Raw genomic sequence first — 20808 nt, forward strand, 5'->3', positions numbered from 1 at the left:
GGAGGACTTGTGGCACCTTAGAGACTAACCAATTTATTTGAGCATAAGCTTTCGTGAGCTACAGCTCACTTCATCGGATGCATACTGTGGAAAGTACAGAAGATCTTTTTATACGCACAAACCATGAAAAAAATGGGTATTTACCACTACAAAAGGTGGCAATCACTGATCACGTTAGCGATTGATGAGGCACTAGTGCCTGCTTGAAAGCTAGAATTCAGCAAATGATGTGAAGGAAGGGAAAGAAGGTCTTGAGGCCGATGTACAGGTCTTTGAGATCAAGTCAGGAGATCTGTCCTCTCTTCCTGGTTCTGCCTCACCTTCCCTTTGTGGCCTAGAGCAAGTCTCCTGGGCCAAAAGTGGTCACCGCTTGTCAGAACCTCAGCTTTTGAGATGCATTTTCAGAGGTGCTGAGGAGCCCTGCCATCAACACACATTTTAGTGACACTCCTTCAGTAACACTTCAGGTCCTGTGGGAAATCATCTGCTTTCAGATAAAAGGCAGTATTAAAATTTCATGGTCAGGGGCATAGGATCAGCTCACAGGTGATAATGTTTAGGAAGTATCATGGAAGTCTAAAAATTGCTGAACAGAGAACCTTCCAAGTGGGGAGTCTCTTTGAATTTGGAAGACAGTATGGAAAACAATGGGTCTGATTCTCCATGGACTTGCATGTTGTGTCCCCATTTACATCATGCCACGGTAGCTTCATACTCACTCCCTTTGCATATGTGCAAATGACCACACAAGATGCAAAGTAGTGGACATTGAGGACCTCCATCTCTCTCAGCTCTCTTAAAAGAAATGTTACAGGCTCAGTGCAGATAGAGAACACCTGTTTACCTCAAACCTGATCCAGACTTGCACAAAGATGTTCCTTCCTTCTCTGAAGAAAGAGCCAGCTCTCCTCTGACAGATTGCATAACGCCTCAGCTGCTATCGTTGGGACAGGCAAGAGCACTAAAGCAGGTTGCAGCCTCTTCTCTCTTATCATTGCTCATCTTATACTAAAGAGATTTGACGTTCCGCTTTCTGTGTAATTGCACCAGGCTGGTCACACCTATTGGCCTGTGGGCCACATACCATGTCATGCCTTTTGTGTATCGCTTAGTGACTCTGTGTGAACTAGAACACCTACTCAGCATTTTAGCACTGATTTGCATTTGAATGCAATTTAGGATTTAGAGCAGCAGCCGTGTTAGTCTGTATCCGCAAAAAGAAAAGGAGGACTTGTGGCACCTTAGAGACTAACAAACTTATTTGAGCATAAGCTTTCGTGAGCTACAGCTCACTTCATCGGATGCATGCAGTGGAAAATACTATTTTCCACTGCATGCATCCGATGAAGTGAGCTGTAGCTCACGAAAGCTTATAAATTTGTTAGTCCCTAAGGTGCCACAAGTACTCAATTTAGGATTTGTTTGCTCACAAATAAAAGAAAGCAGCTGGCTTTCCAAGTTCCATAGCGGTGTGCGTACTGTGCATTTAAGAGCATGACTGAACTCCTACTTATTGTGTTCACTAGGGTAGGGCTTTGTGGTTGAGTCAGTAGATTCTCAGCTGGGTGTGACTGTGTCAGATGGATGTGTCTCATCCTATATGTGGTCCCAGAATGTTCACAGAGGATCTAGTTCTTTTCTCCCATGCCAGTTTGACCCTGGTATAACTTCAGTGGAATTGCTCCTAATTTACAACAGTGCAAGTGGGAAGAGAATCAGGCTCTTAAATTGAGATTTTAAATGTTAGCACTTTCTCCTGAAACCTTGTGTTTAATGGGTGGGTCTCTCTTAAGTGACTAAAAGCCAGCAGCAAAAACCTTGTAGTGGCTGGAAATATCAGAATAGAGCTGGAATTATTAATCATGAGGCAAAGAACATTTGTATCCTGTCTTCTGGCAGTGGCCCGTGCCAGGTGCCCCAGAGGGAATGAACAGAACAGGTCATCATCAAGTGATCCATCCCCTGTCGCCCATTCCCAGCTTCTGGCAAACAGAGGCTAGGGACACCATCCCTGCCCATCCTACCTAATAGCCACTGATGGACCTATCCTCCATGAACTGATCTAGTTCTTTTTTGAACCCTGTTATGGTCTTGGCCTTCACAACATCCTCTGGCAAAGAGTTCCACAGGTTGACTGTGCCCAGAATATGCATATAATAATTTGGCCTGTTTCACCTGGCTGTTCTCATTTGTTAAAAGGTTTCCATGGGAATGTTAATCTCTGAATGCAAAAACCAACTTTGCCCATGACAAAGATATTGCTATGCCTTTGGGGGAGGGAAATTTAAACCTGTTCTCTGCAGGATTTAGTTTTTAAAGTTGAGGGGAGAGCTGTTAAAAGGACACAGTCTACTTGAACTTTGTGAGCTTCTAATAAAGCTGCCTCTAATCAGTGTCCTGAATTTCGTTTTAAATGTACATCTGTACTGTCCATTTTATATATATCGCTAGGGTGTTGGTTTTCACTGGTATGAATTTTTTCAAATGTGAAAAAAAAACACAACAAAAGTTTTGGGCTGTGTGTGCTAAAGGGAAAAAGTAGTATTGTACGTACCCACCCTTCTGGCTGGGAGCATAAGCAGCAGCCAGTACTAGGAACGCCATTGGCAATGCTGTTCCTCAGATGGCGAGAGACAAAACGAAAATAGATTATGGAGTCACCGTGATTGTCCTAATGATGCTTTTGTTACAAGCTTCTCAGCGTGGGGATGGTGTTTAGTTGCGTGTGTATGAATTTAATGCTGCCTGGAGACCAAAGACTGATCTAATCAACTGTTTCAGATATTTTTCAATGCTTGTCACCTTGGTGATAAAGCTGAAATAGACCTTGTGGCCTTTTCAGTGGCTGACTTAAGACTTAGTCACTAAAGCTATATGCAAATTTGGCAAAGAGCTGAAAAAAAAATAAAGACAAATATTTCTGACTGTTTCTAGGGTGCAGTGTCATCAGCTGTTAATATTGTACTGAAATGCTCTCTCCCACTATACGGTCTTGTGGCATGTCAGAGCGTTTCTTTAAAGCTGCAGAGACTCTTTGCTGATCCCACAAATTCCCACAGTTTGTGCAAATTCATCAAGGCTTTTCACCAGTCACAGATGTAGAACAGCTATGAAGAAGAGTGAGAATTTTTAGCATCTCAGTGATTGCTACTCTCTGTATCTAGATCTTGAACCTACCTAGAGACTGGATTATGGAAAATAACCCAGGCTAGATGCCTGTCCAAATGCTTGCCAAAGAGTTTCCTCTTATGCCTTCCAAACCAGCTGGTCAGTTGCAGCTGGAAGTACTGAGATAGGCTGCTTGTGCTTTTGTTCTTGATGACTTTTATCTAAATAACTATTTATAACCATGCAAAGCAGCATTAGTTGGTAGACAATAAGTCTGAAGCCAGCCAGGGGTTATTCCCAATAATGGTGCCACGCAACACTGCCCTCCTGTCTTTCTAGAGGAATAATACTCTTGAAAAGCATGTATGTAAACCTGTAAGCTGAGTAGAAACCAATGTGCAAAGTATGGACTTTTCAAGTAACAAGGCAAAATCGGAATGCAGCAGGGGAATTACTACAAGCAAGGGTTACTAGTAGGAAGTTAGGCAATGTAAAATAATGTAGGACCCGACTGTCTGTGTAACAGTAGGCTCCATAGGCAGTTTATTAAAAGAAAATACATTGCTGGTCATAAGTAATTATACGTGTGATACTGATGGCTTTTCAAGAGCTTTTCTGGTCCCTTTGGATAAAATGGATCAGCCACATTGTAAAAGCATTTACTAAGCCAAAAGGCAAAAATATGTTAAACTTCCAGAATATTAGCGAAGCCATTCATGCAAATGTGTAATTAAGGCTTTTTTTCCAATGGGTGGAACATGTATAGGACAGACAAGAACATTACATCTCCTGTGTAACTAGTTTGAAAAAAAAAATCCCTCTTTTAAGGAAACATTATTCTACGAGCATTTGTCAGGCAGGACTTTCGGACAAGTATGTTTGTTGGTGCAAGTCACCTTTTTATTCTTGAACCCAGTGTTATTACTGGTTTCGGAGTAGCAGCCGTGTTAGTCTGTATTCGCAAAAAGAAAAGGAGGACTTGTGGCACCTTAGAGACTAACCAATTTATTTGAGCATAAGCTTTCGTGTAATAATTCGCAGTGCCAGTTACCATTATTATTTTAACCAGGTAGTTAATTGTATTCTTCACAATGCAAAGTGCGAAGTTATGAAAAAAAAATGTAATGCATGATTAACTCATGGTGAGAGCTCTGTAAAATGTTCCAGCCAAGCTCAAGTCATCATGGTTTCAGCTTTCATTACAAACTCAGACCAAGTTCCTCAAAAGGTTTCTAGCAAACCTAGTATCAACTTACGGGCTTGTGTTAACACCATGCTGATCTCACTGGTTCCTTGTTTCAGTGCAAAGCCAGGAAGGCAGTGGGTTTGGCTGAATTTTGAGTTGGTTTTAGGGTTTGTTCCAACATGGAACTTGGGGTAGAGTTTTCTGAACTGAAAAGCCTTATTTTAGTACAGGTCTACTTGTCCTGGCCACAGATGCGCTGCATGCTGGGAAGTCCCCACTTCTGGTGGAAAAGGGTTAATAGACTCAGAGCCCGTACCAGATGGATTCAGGATATGTTGCAGAGAGAATGCAGTGACTGTTTCTCATTTACCATTCAGAGTGGCTCTCTGAGACTTTCCAATGCACTGACATGGGAATTGTCACAATGCCCCAAAGGGGGTGAAGAGGAGGTGGGTCCAGGACTCTGCATCCCCTGCACACAAACTGCATGGAGGGGTTTGTGTTGCACTCCAGAAAGGAATATGTGCACCCCTCAGCTCCCTGAGACAGAACAGTCCCTAAGGCTTCCCTTGGTGTGTGCGTCTCTGCACTGCTCCCAACACAGGGCTGTGCAAATGTAGCCCTGCAAATCTGCTGGTGCTGTAATACGGGGGAGAGAGAGCGAGAACTGGCTGACTGCAAAGGCAGGCATGGGCCTTCAGGGTGCAATGTGAAGTTACTGCAGCACGAGTGTTGGTTGTACACCTACTGGACTAAGGCTGGCTATTCACTAGTGTAGGGGTTAAATCTCTAGTCTGCCGCCTGCCTCGCCTCCCCTCCCCCGCTTGTGCAAAGCTCAGCCTTGACAGTCTGCCCTGGGGAGGGTCCTCCTCTGTTAGAAGCAATCAGGTATCTCCTGAAGCTTGGGGTAAAGAGAAGCTACAGACCCAAATTAATTGTGGAGAGAGCACAAGGGATGAGGGAGGGAAGAGTGCAGGCGTGACAGTGTGTAATTCACTTCTGTGATGGCTGAACATTCCCTGCCATTCAGCTTTCTTCCAGCAGTGAGTGAGGCCTCCTTTATCATCTCCGTGTAGCCAGCCCTGATTTCTTGTGGTCCCACTTTGGCTAGGGGAATTCAGTCTGCATTTGTCTACATTAGGGCCAGACAGTGGCCTTGTTTGCATTGCTTATAGCACAGCTTTGTTTAACAAAACCAAACCCTCAGCTTCCTCCTCATTGTAAATGGAGTTCCCTGCACTGCAGAAGATAAGGGCTTCTGGGCACAGTGTGCTGGTTTCTTTGGGATGTTAAAGGAGAAGCTGGCTGCTTAGCTAAGAGTTAATTTCTCTTTTTAAAATGCAAAGCAATCAGCTTAACAACTAGATTGCAGCCTTCCCTCTGCCTGCAGGGCAGACAGTTCATGAGTCCCAGGTTTGAAAGAGAGGGCACTCCAGTTAAAGAAGCAGGCACCATAAAGCAAAAAGAACAGCATATTGTAGCCGATCTTGTGCAGACTGGACAGCATGCCAGGTGCGGACCAACAAAGCCAGCTAAAAGGTTGTTTTAAATTTACCTACTTCCAAGTTCTTCACTGCAGTTGTGTAGATGCCAAAATTTCTGATATCAACCTATTACTTAGCTTCATAGAAGGGAAGTAATTTATAGCTCTTACTCCTTGCTAATGAGACACAGCAATAAAGCTCAGATGGAAATAAATTAAGTGGCTGGTTAGCCCAGTTACTTTTCAGGTTTACACAAAGCGTGCTAGGACCAGTACAGAGTAGTGTTTTCAAGGTCTAGAAACAGTTAAAATCCAAGGAAAGAAAAAAAAGAGTCAAGTGATTTTTTTAAAGTTAAAAGAAGAGGAGTACTTGTGGCACCTTAGAGACTAACCAATTTATTTGAGCATAAGCTTTCGTGACCTACAGCTTTTAAAACTTTAAAACTTCTGTTTTAAATATTGTGGGCTGGCCTGTGCTGCCCTCAGCTGGTGAGCTTTTACTGACATGGGTTGTCATATTGACTTGCCACAGCAGAAATGGTGTGGTAATTTACTCTGTCTCCAGCTGCTTGGAGTAACCAGCCATGAATGTTATCATAGAGTTGGGTCTCCCCTTTCCTAAGGAGATACACAGCGATTCATTGTTTGGGTGCATTATAGAAAGAGGGCACTCTAGCACCTGGCAGAGCAGTTATTATGTGTTGTCGATATGCAGTAAAGAAATACAGTCTCTACTGGAACTGAAACTTCATTTCAATGCTCTTACCAAAAAAAGCAGTTACTTTATTTATTTTTTTTAAAAAAAGCCCTTATAGTCCTAGAAGTGTAAACAACTAAGAAGCAGACATTTTAGAGGTTTTGTGATATGATGCGGATGTGTGTGTACACTAGCCCAATTTAACTGGACCCCCTAAAAATCCTCCCTTCTTCAAATGCAGTGTTTCTCTCCTCAAAAAGGTCTGTAACAATAATAGGTGCCCACTGGAATAGTAATGTAAACTGTTGCACAAAGCAATTTTAACTCTAAGGAGTCTTGGTTCCTTTCTCTCCAGTTTATTAAGAAACACAACTGAGTGTTTTCCTACCTGTTTGGGAAAACTAATTTTGATGCTTATACCGCCACTTCCAACTTTGTTTACATACAAGTACACCCCCCCCCTTCTCTTTCTGAAACACTGACACTTCTCTCAGCTAAATCTATGCACCAACAAACGGATGTGCCTTTTCTCCATTTCATACTGTTTTTACCAATTTATAAGCAGATGTGGAACAGTAATTTTCCACCTCTGTCCCCTGCCTTACCATGCATTAAGAGTAAATAAAGGCAGATCAAAGCCTTAATCTTCATGGAATGGCTGAGATGTAGAAGTACTGTCCTCCAAGTCTTACAGCTTTCAGAGCTGCAGCTGTTCGGAGGAAAGACCGGCGTGCAAATTTTTGTTTGTTTCTTTTTTAATAAACCTGAATATTTGACTCTTTGAATAGCCAGTCCTCTTATTCCAGGGTAATTATTAAACTGGAATCTCACTTCAGTGAATTTTAATTTGGAAACCGTTAGAATATTTTTATTATTTTGCACATATTGTGCTCTGCAGTGCTCTGGCAATACCACCAATCAGTGGATGTCTTGGTAGAATTTGTGCATTCCTTAAGCTTTAGTGAGCCTGCTGAAATGTTTGTGGTCGAGTGTAAATCAGAAGCTTGAGTCAAGGGGAAAACTATCTTGTTTCATGCATTGGCTGCAGCATTTTCCCCTTTCTCACTAAGCACCAGATGATTCTCCAGGGCCTGTTATCACCTTTTAAAAGGAGGTTTTGGATAGCAACAGTAGGAGTTATAGGTGGTGTTTGCTGCGAGGCAGTAAGGGAGTGTTTGAATTAGAGATGCCGGGGTAGGTCAGACTAGAGTCATCGGAAAGTCGATTCCCTGTAATTGATGTTGCAATGGGATACAGCAGGGAAAGTGAGCAAATGCGAGTCTGGACTACAAGTGCCCAGAGATCATGTCATGAATCTGGGCAGTGATAGCTCTTCTCTGTCCATTTTGTTTTTATTTACATAACTGAATCACTTAGGAGCTCTGGTGAGACCCGTGCCTGGAATGTCAGAGTCAGCTCCAGACACGTTACCAGAAACATAGAGACAAGTTAGAAAGAATTCAGAGAAGAGCAACAAAAATGAGTAAGGTGAAGAAAGATCAGGTTTATGGGGGATCAGTATGAGCATATCCTCAATGGAGGACAGATCCACCAATTGCTATTAGCCAGGATAGTCAGGCATGCAACCCCATGCTCTGGGTGTCCCTGAACCTCTGACTGTCAGAAGCTGGGAGTGGACAAAAGGGGATGGATCACTTGATAAATTGCCCTGTTCTGTTCATTCCCTCTGAAACATCTGGCACCGGCCACTGTCAGAGGCAGGATACTGGGCTAGATGGACCATTGGTCTGACCAAACATGGCCATTCTTATGTAGCTTGGCTGCAGGACAGCTGAGTGTAAAGCATGCCAGTCTGCAAATATATGAAGGGCTTAAATGCCCAGAGAGAGAATTATTTAGGGAGGTAAAAAGCAGATATCATTAGGAGTAGTGGGGTGGGCTAAAGAAAAGGTACTCTTCGGTTGGATACTAGGAAAAAAAACTTTACTCTGTGGAATTGTCTATGGAGAGAAGTGATGGGAGCTGTGTCCCATAAGAGTTTTGAAAGGAGACTGGACAGCATGCCAGAGAAGATATACGGTAGGGGGACATTGGACCCATCCCCCTCAGCCAATGCGCTAACAAGTGTTCGTTACATCAATATCGAGGATAGGTCACATTTTTTACCAGAAGGGATAGTGACATTGTAATCGGAGTCCCGCATTTCCGGTCTAGTCACTAGTGCACAGACACCCACCTCATAGAATGCCCCACTGCAACTGGACCCCTGGTTCCTAGCCACTCGGAGCGGCCAAGAAGTAAGTGGGCCCAGGAGACGGAATACCCCTTTCCTGGAGGGAGTCTAATCAGAAGAGAATTGGGGCATGCTGGCAAGGACAGCATTGGGACAGAAAGGAGCCTAAACTGCATCACTCTAGTGCTCAGTGGAAGCCCTCAGGACCCAGGGCAGCCAGTCTACCTTTCCGCAGCAATCACGTACTGTGGAACAGTGCTACTCAAAGTGGTGGTCCATGGACCGGTGCCGGTCTGCGAGCCATCGGCTGCCGGTCTGCGCGCATTGGAAAAAAAGATTGCCAGTCCCCCACATCAGACAGCTGGAGACGCGCTGGTGTAGAAGAGTGGTCTCATCACTAGCGTTCCCGTCTCAGCTGGGTGTAGCGTAGCGGTTCTTCCCTCTCTAGTGCCTCTTCTTGCAACTCAGCCAGGTCACATTTTAGTTCCACCCCTCCTGGGGTAACAACAAGTCCAACACAAAAATCCAGTGTCCTCAGATCTGGGCATCAGACCCACGGTCCGTACATGCTTCTCTCAGGGCTTTAAAGCATCCTTATCCCTCTGTGTCAGGGGCTTCACACCACCTTCCCAGTGGCAGAAGGAGGAACCCAGGCCCACCTTGCACAGTGAGTTGCAATCCAGGGACCCTGGAAGCAGCCACAGTCTGCTCTATCAGACACCTTGCCTCGGCCTCCCTGGACCCCTGCCATGAGCCTTTCTTCAGGCCTTTTCCCCGGCCCCTTGCTGGGCTCTTTGTACTGAGCAGTGCCTCCCAGGGCTTTTCCCCAGAGGTCTGCTTTCTGCCCTTTATCAGGGTCAGCCATAGGAGCTTGCTCCAGTCCTGTGCCTTCAGGTATCTTTCCCCACACACACTTCCTCCTTGCCCTGCAGGAGTGTTTCCCACAGCTCTTGCCTGACTCTAATTCCCAGAGAGCACCTGCACAATTCTTCCCCCTACAACCCCTTCTGTGCCAGACTTTCTGTCCTTGTAGCTCCACCCAACTCCTCTCCAGCTGGGCTTCATCTTTCATTAGACCCGGGGCACCCTCCAGGTTCAGCCAGGTGGGTTAATTGGCCTTTGGGGCCCACATTAACCCTTTCACTACTTGTGCAGGGTGGACACCTCACCACAGGTCACTGAAAACTTCTTTTGAAAAAGCAGACTACAAACTGGAAGACTGATGTATCCTGCCACTGAGCCATCAGACAGCTAAAGCTCACTCTATGTCTGGGGCACCGTGCGCTGTAATTAGTGAGCGTATCCCCATACTTATCTCAGTAGGAAGGGACACATTTATAAGATGTTCTTGAATAGACCTGTCATGCTTACTGAGATGTTAATCACACAGCCGGCTTCCATAATAAGCAGTTGTCTTCTGCTGTTTGTTCAAAACACAGGGGGCTTCTTTCCTTGAAAGCTTTTGTTTTCATCCCTGAGCAGCCAAGCCTCGTTCAGATAATTCCCCAGCACTGAAACTGTGTATTCAGTGCCCTGTGTTTATGGAGCTTGGCTCTCCTCGAATGCCTTTCCTGTGTGTAAGATGTTGGGTTTACTTTGCATCAGTTGTGAAGGTGATTTGGATGGTTATACAAGTATTTGCTTCACACCACTTCTTTGCCATGCTTTCCACCAGTGACATCATCTTCTCTATAATCTATGTATTGACTTCTGCCACATAGAATCATAGAAGATCAGGGCTGGAAGGGACCTCAGGAGGTCATCTAGTCCAACCCCCTGCTCAAAGCAGGACCAATCCCCAATTTTTGCCCCTGATCCCAAACGGCCCCCTCAAGGATTGAACTCACAACCCTGGGTTTAGCAGGCCAATGCTCAAACCACTCATGCAACAAGCTTTGAACCCGTCATACCAAAGCTCAGTTTTCAACGATTCCAGTTAAAGGCATAACTACATTTGCTGATAGCAGTAGGCACATGAATATTACGTGTACTCCTTATGTCCGAAAAGCACCATAATTTATTATTTTCTCACTATGTTGGTCACATTATTTTGTTTCATTCTCCTTTCCTTACCCCTTTCCTTTGTCTACCTTCATGCTTTGCACTTGTCTAATTGATATTGTAAGCTCTGCAGGACAGGGGCTGGGGATAACATTTTCAAACCCACCTAAGCGACTTAAGAGCCTCAGTCTATGGGATGTAGGAGCCTATGTCACTTTTGAAAATGGGACATAGGCGCTTTGCCCTGGGTCTTTTTCCCTCAGTCTCAGTGGAGTTGCATGCAAAGTTTTGGCACTGTATAAATGTTTATGAATAAATACTTAAAACTATCTTTCCATCTGCAAGAGACTTGTCTCTCCTTCCAACATTGTTACTAATTTGTTTTTCAGTGTAGTCCTCTGGATTTGGGTGGACCACAGATGGAACAGCTGTAAGAGCCATTCATTGATGGCTTCCCAGCACTGCTCAACTTGCCTTGGCCAACACTTATGATTCCAGCAAATGTTTCCTGCTTTTCAGACCCTTAATGCTCTGTGTGAGCTCCCTCCCCAGGGACGGGAAAAAAACCCGTCCAAGCCCAGCCAGATGAATAAATTGTTTTTATTCTCTGTTAAAAATTGAGAACTTCCAAGGAAATTTTGTTTTGATACTTATTGTCAAAGGTCTATTAACTGAGCAAGAGCTTGCCAAGATCTGAAATACTTAATAGCCAAATGTCCAGACACAGAGCACCAGCTCGGAAACTATGGAATGAAAAACACAATGTTCTAGCAAAACAGAGAGAGAGAGAGAGAGAGATCGAAAACGATTCTCATGAGGAGAGGAGAATGCTTTCGTGTGTGTGTGTGTGTGTGTGTGTCCCTCATCTTGCTCCCATTGAGGTCAATGGAAGTTTGGCCACTGACTTCAGTGGGGGTGGGAGGAGCAGCAGACCCTTGTTTAAGTATCTTCCCAGAAAGTCAGGTAATGAATTTGAAGATTCCACTCAGTTCCGCTCTAGATGCAAGTAGCCTGCAGTATAAACACATATAGAGATTCATTTCCTCCCTACCAGTGTTCTCTGTCTGATCTCTATACCATCACAGACTGTACGGCATGGTTACAACAAACCTCTGCATGGGTTTTCAGTAGTGCTTGATCCCAGAACCTTCAGCACCACCTGTAGTGCTTGGAACTCTAGGAGTAACTCCATCATGTGGTAGCGGTAGTAGGCTATTATATTCTAATGGACCACCTGAGGGGCATATGACACACACAGTTCTAATGTGGCCCAGTGGTGCAATCAGTGAGAAATATTATTATAGGGCACTTACTGTTTTGTATGCTACTTGGATGAAGCAGGCTCATTGCTGGCTCTGTTCACCGAATGGCAGGAGACAGTAGGCCTGGTTCCTGAGTCTTTTGACGCCAACTCTACACTGTTATAGTTGAACTCAATAAGCCCAAAGACTGCTAGATGCATGTCACAGTTATCTTGCTAAATCCCTAACAGCATACAGTGTGAAATTATTGAGCTAGCTCTTGCTCTCCCATCTTGTCTGGCAAGAGAAGTCCTTTTGCCAGCAGACGAGTGGTCCTTCATTGTTGTACCTAGAACCCCACTGCTCCACACCAATTTCACTGTAGCTTGTGTAGAGGCTTAAATCCATGTGCAAGAGACCCAAAGCATTTGCCAAATGTTGCTTCTTGCTTATCTATATGTACAGGGAAAGATGAACAAATCATCCTCACCCTCCAATCACTCAGCCGGCTCCCTTTAGCCCTCTCTGTCCTTTCCCACAGTTCAGTGACATTGGTGTGAGAATCTTTTCCTCCACAGGCCTTGCCATCTGGAACAACCTTTTTGTTCCTCAGCACCCCATCAATTCTCCGTCTATTTCCAGTTCTCAGCTGATCCATTTTTGTCTCCATTGTTGAAGCCTCTCTCTCTATTATTGGCCTGTTGACCAAATATTTAGTTTATTTGTCCATTATTGCACCGCCCGCTGTAATGAATACCATATTGTCCTGTATTACTGTCTTTTGGGATTGAGCCTCCATAAATGACTGTACAGAATAAATCTGTGTGGCCTCCAAGTGGACCGTGTGCAAAGCCATGTTACGCCCTTATATTTCAGGGGGATCTGGGTGTGTTTCCTTGTGATAAAGCACCGGCTTATGCAGTCTTTATTAACAGGGAAACGAAGAAGGAGCTGCGACTCCTCAGTCCCTCTTCTGTTGGAGGTGAAAGCGTGAAGAACCCCTTTGCTGCTAAAAACGCTTCTTAAATTCCAGTGCAAACAGGGCTAGCGTTGCATTCTTCTCACAGTCTTTTGTACAATGGCTCTGAGGTTAAGCTACGGAAGCTCTGTGTCTGTGGCAGGGTTCGGCTATCTTGTTACAGCAGCTGTTCTTTCAGCTGTGGTAAGTGATCAATCATATAATTAAACAATGTAAAACTTTTCCTCTGCTAAGAAAATACTTGTAAGGGTTAGGCTTCCCGAACTGCGCTGTGCCGGCAGTGGAATAGAAACTGTAAGAGGGCACTGGTTCAAGTATCCATTTGATGTCAGGGTTCAGTTTAGATATGGATTCAGCAGCTAACTTGCTGTTTTGCTTTCCAGTCTGCAGCATTTTGTATTTCTGCCTTGTGAGCTGAGCCTAAATTTTATTTTTGTCCATTAACTGCTGAGAACTTTCCTCTTTGTCGAAGTACTGGATGCTTATGATGGAATATTATTTCTTTCTTCTTTGCCTTTATTAGTTTCTAGTACTCAGAGGCATGCTAGGCCTGCCCTGGTAGAGGGACACAGGCCCTTCCTTTAATCTAAAATACATCAGGATTGGTTTATTTCTTTTTAATATTGCTATCCTGAATTCCTTCTAGTTGTAGCCTTAGAACTTTATGGTCTCAAAAGAAGCGATAATACATTGTCTGTGCTTAATAAATAATAATAATATAGAGGCAGCAATGGCCAGTTAGAATTGCAAAGTTTGCCAGGGACAGGGTAGCTTGAAGGGATTCAACAGCTGTCAGGAGTAGAGATTTATTAGTATAATTCCTAGAAGCCACATAAAAGCATTGGAGTAAATCGTGCATCATAATATCACAGAAGCGTAAACATTAGGGCTGTAAAAGTCCTGTTAGGTCACCTATCCATCTCCCTGCCAATGTCACATTGTTCTCTGCCATGGTTTTCCCCGCCTAGCAATGATAGGACTCCCAGCATTTGCCTGTGAGAGACTGATAGATCACAGATGTTATAGGGAAATATAACAGTGATTTTGCAAACCATGTAAAATATATAGATGAAAGGGGAAAAAATATGTATATATTCCCTGGAGCCTTCCAACTTATGGAATGTTTATATACAGGAACCGATAGAAAGGGAACTTCCATGTCTTTTGTCTCCACCCTTCCATGCAAAGAAGTGGCGAATCAACAGAGGAAGAGTAACGGCAAAGCTGAACGGACGGGGAGACAGTAATCAGAGAACAGGGACTAGAGGCAAAAAGAGGCTAGGAAGGAAGTCAGGAAATGGAGGTGGGTGGACATGGAAAGTAATAAAAGGTCAACAAAGATTTTCCTTAGATGATTTCAGTGCGAGAACCAATGGAAACTTTCCAATTGTTTGGAACTGCAGTAATTAGGAGTCCAGAAAAGCAGTCTTAGTTTAACAAGAGCTTCATTGTACTACACATGCCTAAGAGAAATCTCTATTTCATTTCCTTCTCCCAGCCCGTCAGCATGGTGGAACACGCTGAGTTTCTGAAGGCTGGAAAGGAGCCGGGCCTACAGATCTGGCGGATTGAGAAATTTGATTTGGTACCTGTGCCAAAAAACCTGTATGGAGACTTCTTCACCGGAGATGCTTATCTGCTTCTGAACACCGTCAAACAGCGGAGTGGGAACCTGCAGTATGACCTGCATTTCTGGTTAGGTAAGGTCTGAGGGGCTTGTCTCTGTCTTAATGGAAATTGGCAGTTCTTCCAACTCCTGGAGCTAAACCTGGGAAGGTGAAAGTTCTTGCACGGTGTTCCTCTCACTGGTCCAGGACTCTTGGGTAAACCTGTCCTGCCACAAGGGAAAAGAAGGCAAAAGTGGCACTATTAAGGTCATGTAATTTTATATTCCCATAGCGCCTCTCATTCCAAAATGTTTCACGCTTTCTCTGAATGCTGCACTACTGACATGCAGCCACCCCTGGGGTGGAGGGCAGCAACTAATCATTGCCCTGCACAATCACAAGAAGGGAGAATGTTGTTCAGACTCTACAACAAACCCTTACACTTTTGTAAAGTGCCATGGGATCTTTAATGCTCACATAGAGCAGACGGGACCTCAGTTGAGCTCTCATACAAAACACACATCCCCACAGCAGCTCTGCAGTGCTGTAAAGTGGTGTAGCCTGCTAACGAGAAACGGGGCTCTAGTTTAGTGCGTTGTCATATCTATGTTGTAGCAATGTCAGATAACCTGAGAGAGGGATTGTCAAGGGTTCCTGACAGTCTGCAGAGCCAGGCTGTTGATCCACTAGTGCCCCCTAAGGGTCTGCTAGATTGCCTGACTTTCGGGCAGACTGAATGCATCTTCTTGCCAAGTCAGCTGGCCAGGCTGTCAGTGGTAGTAGCGCCTAGCTCTTATCCAGAGCTTTTCATCTGTAGATCTCAAAGCGCTTTACAAAGGAGGTCAGTGTCACTATAGCTGTTTTACAGACTCAGTCCCTACCTGGCTGTAATCAAATATCTGGCAGTAGAGGTTTTCCAGGAAACTAGCCCTCGAGGGAATTGTTTGCATAGGGTGAAACAGCGAATGAGAAGGCAGAGGCCGTGCATTCACTCTGCGGTGTCTTCCTTTGATTTCTAGGGGATTTCTGTAGTCAGGATGAAAGTGGTGCAGCTGCCATATTCACTGTCCAGATGGACGATTATCTTCACGGAAAGGCTATCCAGCATCGGGAGGTGCAAGGGCACGAGTCTTCAACTTTCCTGGGATACTTCAAATCCGGCCTGAAGTACAAAGTATGTATTTGCTGGACATCCAGCCTAGCAGGTCTGAATCTGAGTAGAAAGGTTTCCCAGCCTGTCCATGTCACCGAGGAGAAGTAAGAATTGCCCTCGTCGATCACAGGGAATAAATTCCTCACCAGATGTTTTCAATGACAGGGCACAGAACAGCAACTCCTAGTAAGAGAGCCTGGGCTGGATTCAATGAGACAGAAATGAAAGCCCCAGGCAATTGTAGGGACTGGAGATTTGTTTTTCTTGGAAGAAGGGAGCTGCCCCAAGGCGTCTGCAACTGATTTGGGAAATAGAAATCTGAGTTAATGGCAGATGTCTTGCCCTGTGCGTTGATTGTACCCCTCCCCAATTACCCAACTAGCTTTCCAGTATCACTATTTCCATGCCCACCACATTTCCTCTCCTACCTCTCTTGGCATCTATCATTGATAGTATTACGGGAAGGTGGGGGAAAGCATTGTGGAATCATTCTTCCATAGTGGTGCAAAATGGTGGGATAGGAGGGGGTGGAATTAGATTATCCAGAAATAGTCATCCACATTAGCTATCCACTGGCACAAGCAAAGCAACATTATGCCAGACTCTTCCGCAGTTGGCTATTTTTTTCCTTGTCCAGGATTTTCCTACAATTTTTTTATTTGCTTATTCGTAAACCTAGTAGTTTCCATTCCTTTCTCATTTTAATTTGGTTTCACTTTTTGGGGAATAGCTGAAACCTACTGCATAAATTGTCCAAGAATAGAACAGAAGCTTCTGCCAGATATAGACCTTTAATCTGTGGATGTATCATTTTTGAAAGTGTTTTAAACCTCACCTTGGACAAATGCAGGGAAAAGGACAAGTAGCAAAAAGGTGAGTTTTCTCTTACCGCATGTTGTATGGAGAGTGAAAGAATGTGTGATAGGCAGTTGTCCAGAGACAGACTGCTCAAAGGGAGGCAGCATGTTTTAGTGGTTAGAGCAATGAGCTGGGTGGTTGGGAATTGTGAGTACTATTCCCAGCTCAGCCCTGATATGGTCTTTGTAACTTCCTCTTTTGAATTCACTTTGTTTTCTGTTCACTCTTTCTCTTAGCAGCAGTGAGAGTGAATGGTAGAGTATGAGCAACGGGCATGTTCCACATAGTGCAATAAAAAGGCCAACATAAACTAGGCTTCCTCCACTTCCCACTCACCCCCTTTATATTCATATTCAGAGGCTTGCTTTACACAGCTTGGGTGTGTCCCAGGATCCTTTGCATCTTTTTCCCTGCGTACGTTGGAGAAGTGGCTCCGGGGTTGGCATGATGATTGATGTAGTGATATGTGCAGACAGAGACTGGGGACTAGCTTGCCCTCTGAGGCAGCTGTGGGTGACCCCTTGCCCTTGGGAGATGAGAACCTCTGACACAGACACAACAACTTCAGTCTCTCAGTTCCTTCAGGGCAAGCATGTGAGTAGGAGTTACCATCTTCTTTGTTCTTCAAGGCTGGTGGAGTGGCTTCTGGCTTCAAGCATGTGGTTCCCAACGAGGTGGCTGTCCAAAGAGTCCTTCAGATCAAAGGCAGACGAACGATTCGAGCTACTGAGGTCCCTGTGAGCTGGGACAGTTTCAACAACGGAGATTGTTTCATCCTTGATCTGGGCAGTGTAAGTCTGCTAGTGAAACACACGTTTGGCAAATCTTTGGGGAATGGGGGATGTCTTGATGGGCCGTTTTTCTTCCTAGCCTGTGTTAAGCTGTGCGAGGCTCCCCTAGGTCACCAGTGATTTCACCAACTGCACAGCCGATCTATTAACTCTCCTATTGCCACGTTGGAAAGTGAGCTGTATTTTCCTGGTCTGTTGAGCTGTGGGACTCCAGCCCCCTAGATCCACGCTTCCCAACCCCTCACCAAATGCTGCTGCAGGCTACCCCTTCCTGCCTGCATGAAAAGGCCCTAATGCACTGCTGCTGCTTAGCTCAGCCCTGTTAACCCAGCCATTGGGATGTTCTTTGCATTGTGCTGCCTAAAGAAGCCTCATGTTCCTGGGATGGGGCTCTCTGAAATGCCATACTCTTTGTCTGTGCCCTGAAGGACATCCACCAGTGGTGCGGTTCCAAGAGCAATCGGTTTGAGCAGATGAAGGCCACCCAGGTGGCCAAGGGGATCCGGGATAATGAGCGGAGTGGCCGTGCCAAAGTCTACGTCGTGGAGGAAGGGTCAGAGCGGGAGCAAATGCTGCAGGTCACTTTCTTTGTATTTACTGAACGTCACAGCAAAGTCCTCTCTGTGCAATCAGCTGCGGGGGTGATGAGTGTGGCATCCAGATGAAAGGACGGCCTGTATGCACGTGTGCAGTGCAGAATGTGTATGTCGATATACTATATCAGCAGGAGAAGCGCTGTCAAATGGCTACAGCGCAGGCTTGTGAGTCACGATATCTTGGTCTAACTCTGGCCTTGCCATTGACTTGCTGTGTGGCCTTGGACAAGTCGTATAGCCTGTCTGTGCCTCAGTTTCCCCATCTGTTTCCTGCACCACAGTGTAAGAATTAATGAATGTGTGTGAAGTGCTTTGAGGTCCTCAGAGGGAAGGGGCTATCCAAGTGCACAGTACTAGTGTTATTTCTGCTGACCATTCTATTGTGCAAGGGAGAGAAAACTGGGATTTGAGCCCAGTTTGGAGATCAGAATATATCAGTTTTGATGTTGTTGACCTACAGTTTTCGTGTGTGTGTGTGTGTGTGTGTTCAGAGCATCTGGGGAGCAGAAATTCTCTTGGATCAACACACATAGCTAGCAGATTGTTTTCCTCTCTCTCAGGTTCTGGGACCTAAGCCCAATCTGCCAGAAGGAGCCTCCGATGACCTCAAAGCTGATGCATCCAATAGAAAGCTGGCTAAGCTGTATAAGGTAACAAGAAGCAGATGGCTCCTGACAGAGGAGCCTTGCAAAGGGTGGAATCATAGAATCATTGAAATGTAGGGCTGGAAGGGACCTTGAGAGGTCATCTAGTCCAGCCCCCTGTGCTAAGGCAGGATCAAGTAAATGTAGACCATCACTGAAAGGTGTTTGTCTAACGTGTTCTAACTAGACAGAGCTGGAGCAGAGCAGAGGTACTCTGATTCTCACTAGTGTCGCTAGCTATTTATGAAATGTTAGCAAAGAACGTTTATAGCAAGACCATCTAAGTGGCCACCATCACTTTATTGCCTTGATCAGGCCTTACTGACTTCCATGTGACAGCTGGAATTTTCAGGAACTGAGGTGAAATGTCGCACATGCCAGCCCACTGGGAGAGCACGCAGTTGCTGTCAATGAGAGAAGGAAGTGATGTGAAATGAATCAGTGTAGCAGCTGTATTTAGTGGGGGAAGAGGGAGCCCTCCTGTGTCCTGTCAGGGAGATGTCAGGTATGAACTAGAATCAATGAGCTTGGGACCCAACTCTGTTAACTCCTCTGTCGCCGTTGGGCAGGCTGGCTCAATAGCTCTGGAGGTTCAGTGCTCTGGCTAGCCACAGTGTGGGCAACAGCAGGGCAGACTGCCCACAGGGACCTGCCAGTGTCCCTCAGCCCTGCCCTGAAGAGACCACTTCAAGGGGCGAGAAGGGAGTTTGGGTCCATGGCCATTCAATCTGCTGGGGGGTGATTTAGTAAACAAGTATGGATGTGGTTTTGTGATGTCAACACTTGTCCATTAGTAACTCAAGTCTGAGTCCACCAAACTCATTTGATGTGGACCAGCAAACCCACCAGGGCTTTTCCTCAGGATAGTCATCAGGATGCCGAAATGGCCCTGTCCAGTCCTTGGGGCACAGGACAGTTCTGCTGAAAAGGCCCCTTTGGCTGCATTTGCACTGAGGACATTGGAGAGATGGGCCACCAGTTCTGTAGTCTCATAGGAAGCTGCAGTGGTGGGAGAAATCCCTGAAATCTGTGGGGCAGACCACCTTCGTATCACATCACTGCTCTGCCAAGAACATCACGTTTGAAGGACAGGAAGCGTGAAGGAAACCAACGCACCCAAGTCATGACGTCCGCCTCCAACTGCTTCATGTAGCTGTGGAACATTGAGGGGAGAAGGTCTCCAGGTTCTTCCACACAGTGTCTCTGAACTGATCCTCGTGTTGCATTCTCCCAGGTCTCCAATGGTGCAGGGAACATGGCAGTCTCTCTGGTGGCAGACGAGAATCCGTTCTCCCAGGCTGCACTGGACTCCAACGACTGCTTCATTCTGGACCATGGCTCTGATGGGAAAATCTTCATTTGGAAAGGTACCCTGGGAAGGGAGGAGAAATAGATAAAGGCAGGCGTGCGCTGGATCTATATTCGATTCTTGCTTCCTGCAAGTAGGGGGTGGGGAGGGAGTGCATGGTGCCAGTCAATTGCAGCTCCTCCAGGGAATTAAGGAACAGCACACGGGCTCAGAAGGGCATCTCGTCTGTAGCTCCTCAGGTGGAGGGATGGCTGCTGCAATGTGGCGCCCAAAGGAGGGGTCTCAGGAGGGAGACTTAGCAGAAAATGTTAAGAAGTTCTGAGTGGAAGGGTAGATCATTTAGATTCACGGATACCCATGCAGGGATCTTTGCATAGGGCACCCCGGCAGGCATGCGGGTCTGCCTATGGCAGTGGGGACACTCATGTGGAAATGGTTCCCCCATGAGCTATGCGAGTCTCCTCTCTCCCTCTGTGCAATCCTGATGCCTGAGCACCAGGGGAGAGGGTCTTGCTGACTGTCCCTCTCCCCTGATGCCTAAGCACCAGGGGAGAGGGTCTTGCTGACTGTCCCTATCTTGGAGCCTGCAAGGCAGGGTGTAGCCAGTGCAGGATCTCCGGCTGTGGGGCTCGTGCCCGTCAGAGCATTACAAGTGTTTGACCACAGGCCACTGGGCTGTGGATCATGGATGACCGGGATGGTGCAAGCGGGAGGGAGTTTAGACTGTGTCACTGGGCCAAATGCTATAGGACTTGGCATGTACAATTATAGAGTCATAGAGTTCAAGGCCAGAAGGGACCACGAGCCCTCTAGTCTGACCTGTACATCACAGGCCACCAACACCATCCAACCACCCCCACACACAGACCAGCCACCAGAATCAGACCAAAGTATTACAGCCGTCAGGAGACTAAACTAGCCTGTGCCACAGCAGAGGACAGGAGGGACCGAGGAGCTCCAG

The 20808-nt window shown here is 45.8% G+C and overlaps 1 protein-coding gene across 4 annotated transcripts in view; it reads left to right on the forward strand.

Moving 5' to 3' along the window:
• Window positions 1-20808, forward strand: part of GSN (gelsolin) — a 51617-nt gene that overhangs the window by 18715 nt on the left and 12094 nt on the right. For 3 of the 4 annotated variants that reach the window (XM_074974167.1, XM_074974165.1, XM_074974166.1), the window contains exons 2-7: window positions 14388-14589; window positions 15516-15670; window positions 17137-17298; window positions 17727-17876; window positions 18455-18544; window positions 19773-19905. In XM_074974167.1, the coding sequence (XP_074830268.1) occupies window positions 14397-14589; window positions 15516-15670; window positions 17137-17298; window positions 17727-17876; window positions 18455-18544; window positions 19773-19905 (883 nt within the window). In that variant the 5' untranslated portion in view covers window positions 14388-14396. Of the gene's footprint in view, window positions 1-12912; window positions 13073-14387; window positions 14590-15515; window positions 15671-17136; window positions 17299-17726; window positions 17877-18454; window positions 18545-19772; window positions 19906-20808 lie in introns of those variants that run through there. The other variant, XM_074974164.1, reaches the window with a different exon arrangement.

Source organism: Natator depressus, chromosome 16, assembly GCF_965152275.1.
Source record: "Natator depressus isolate rNatDep1 chromosome 16, rNatDep2.hap1, whole genome shotgun sequence".
In the NCBI taxonomy this organism is placed as follows: domain Eukaryota; kingdom Metazoa; phylum Chordata; order Testudines; family Cheloniidae; genus Natator; species Natator depressus.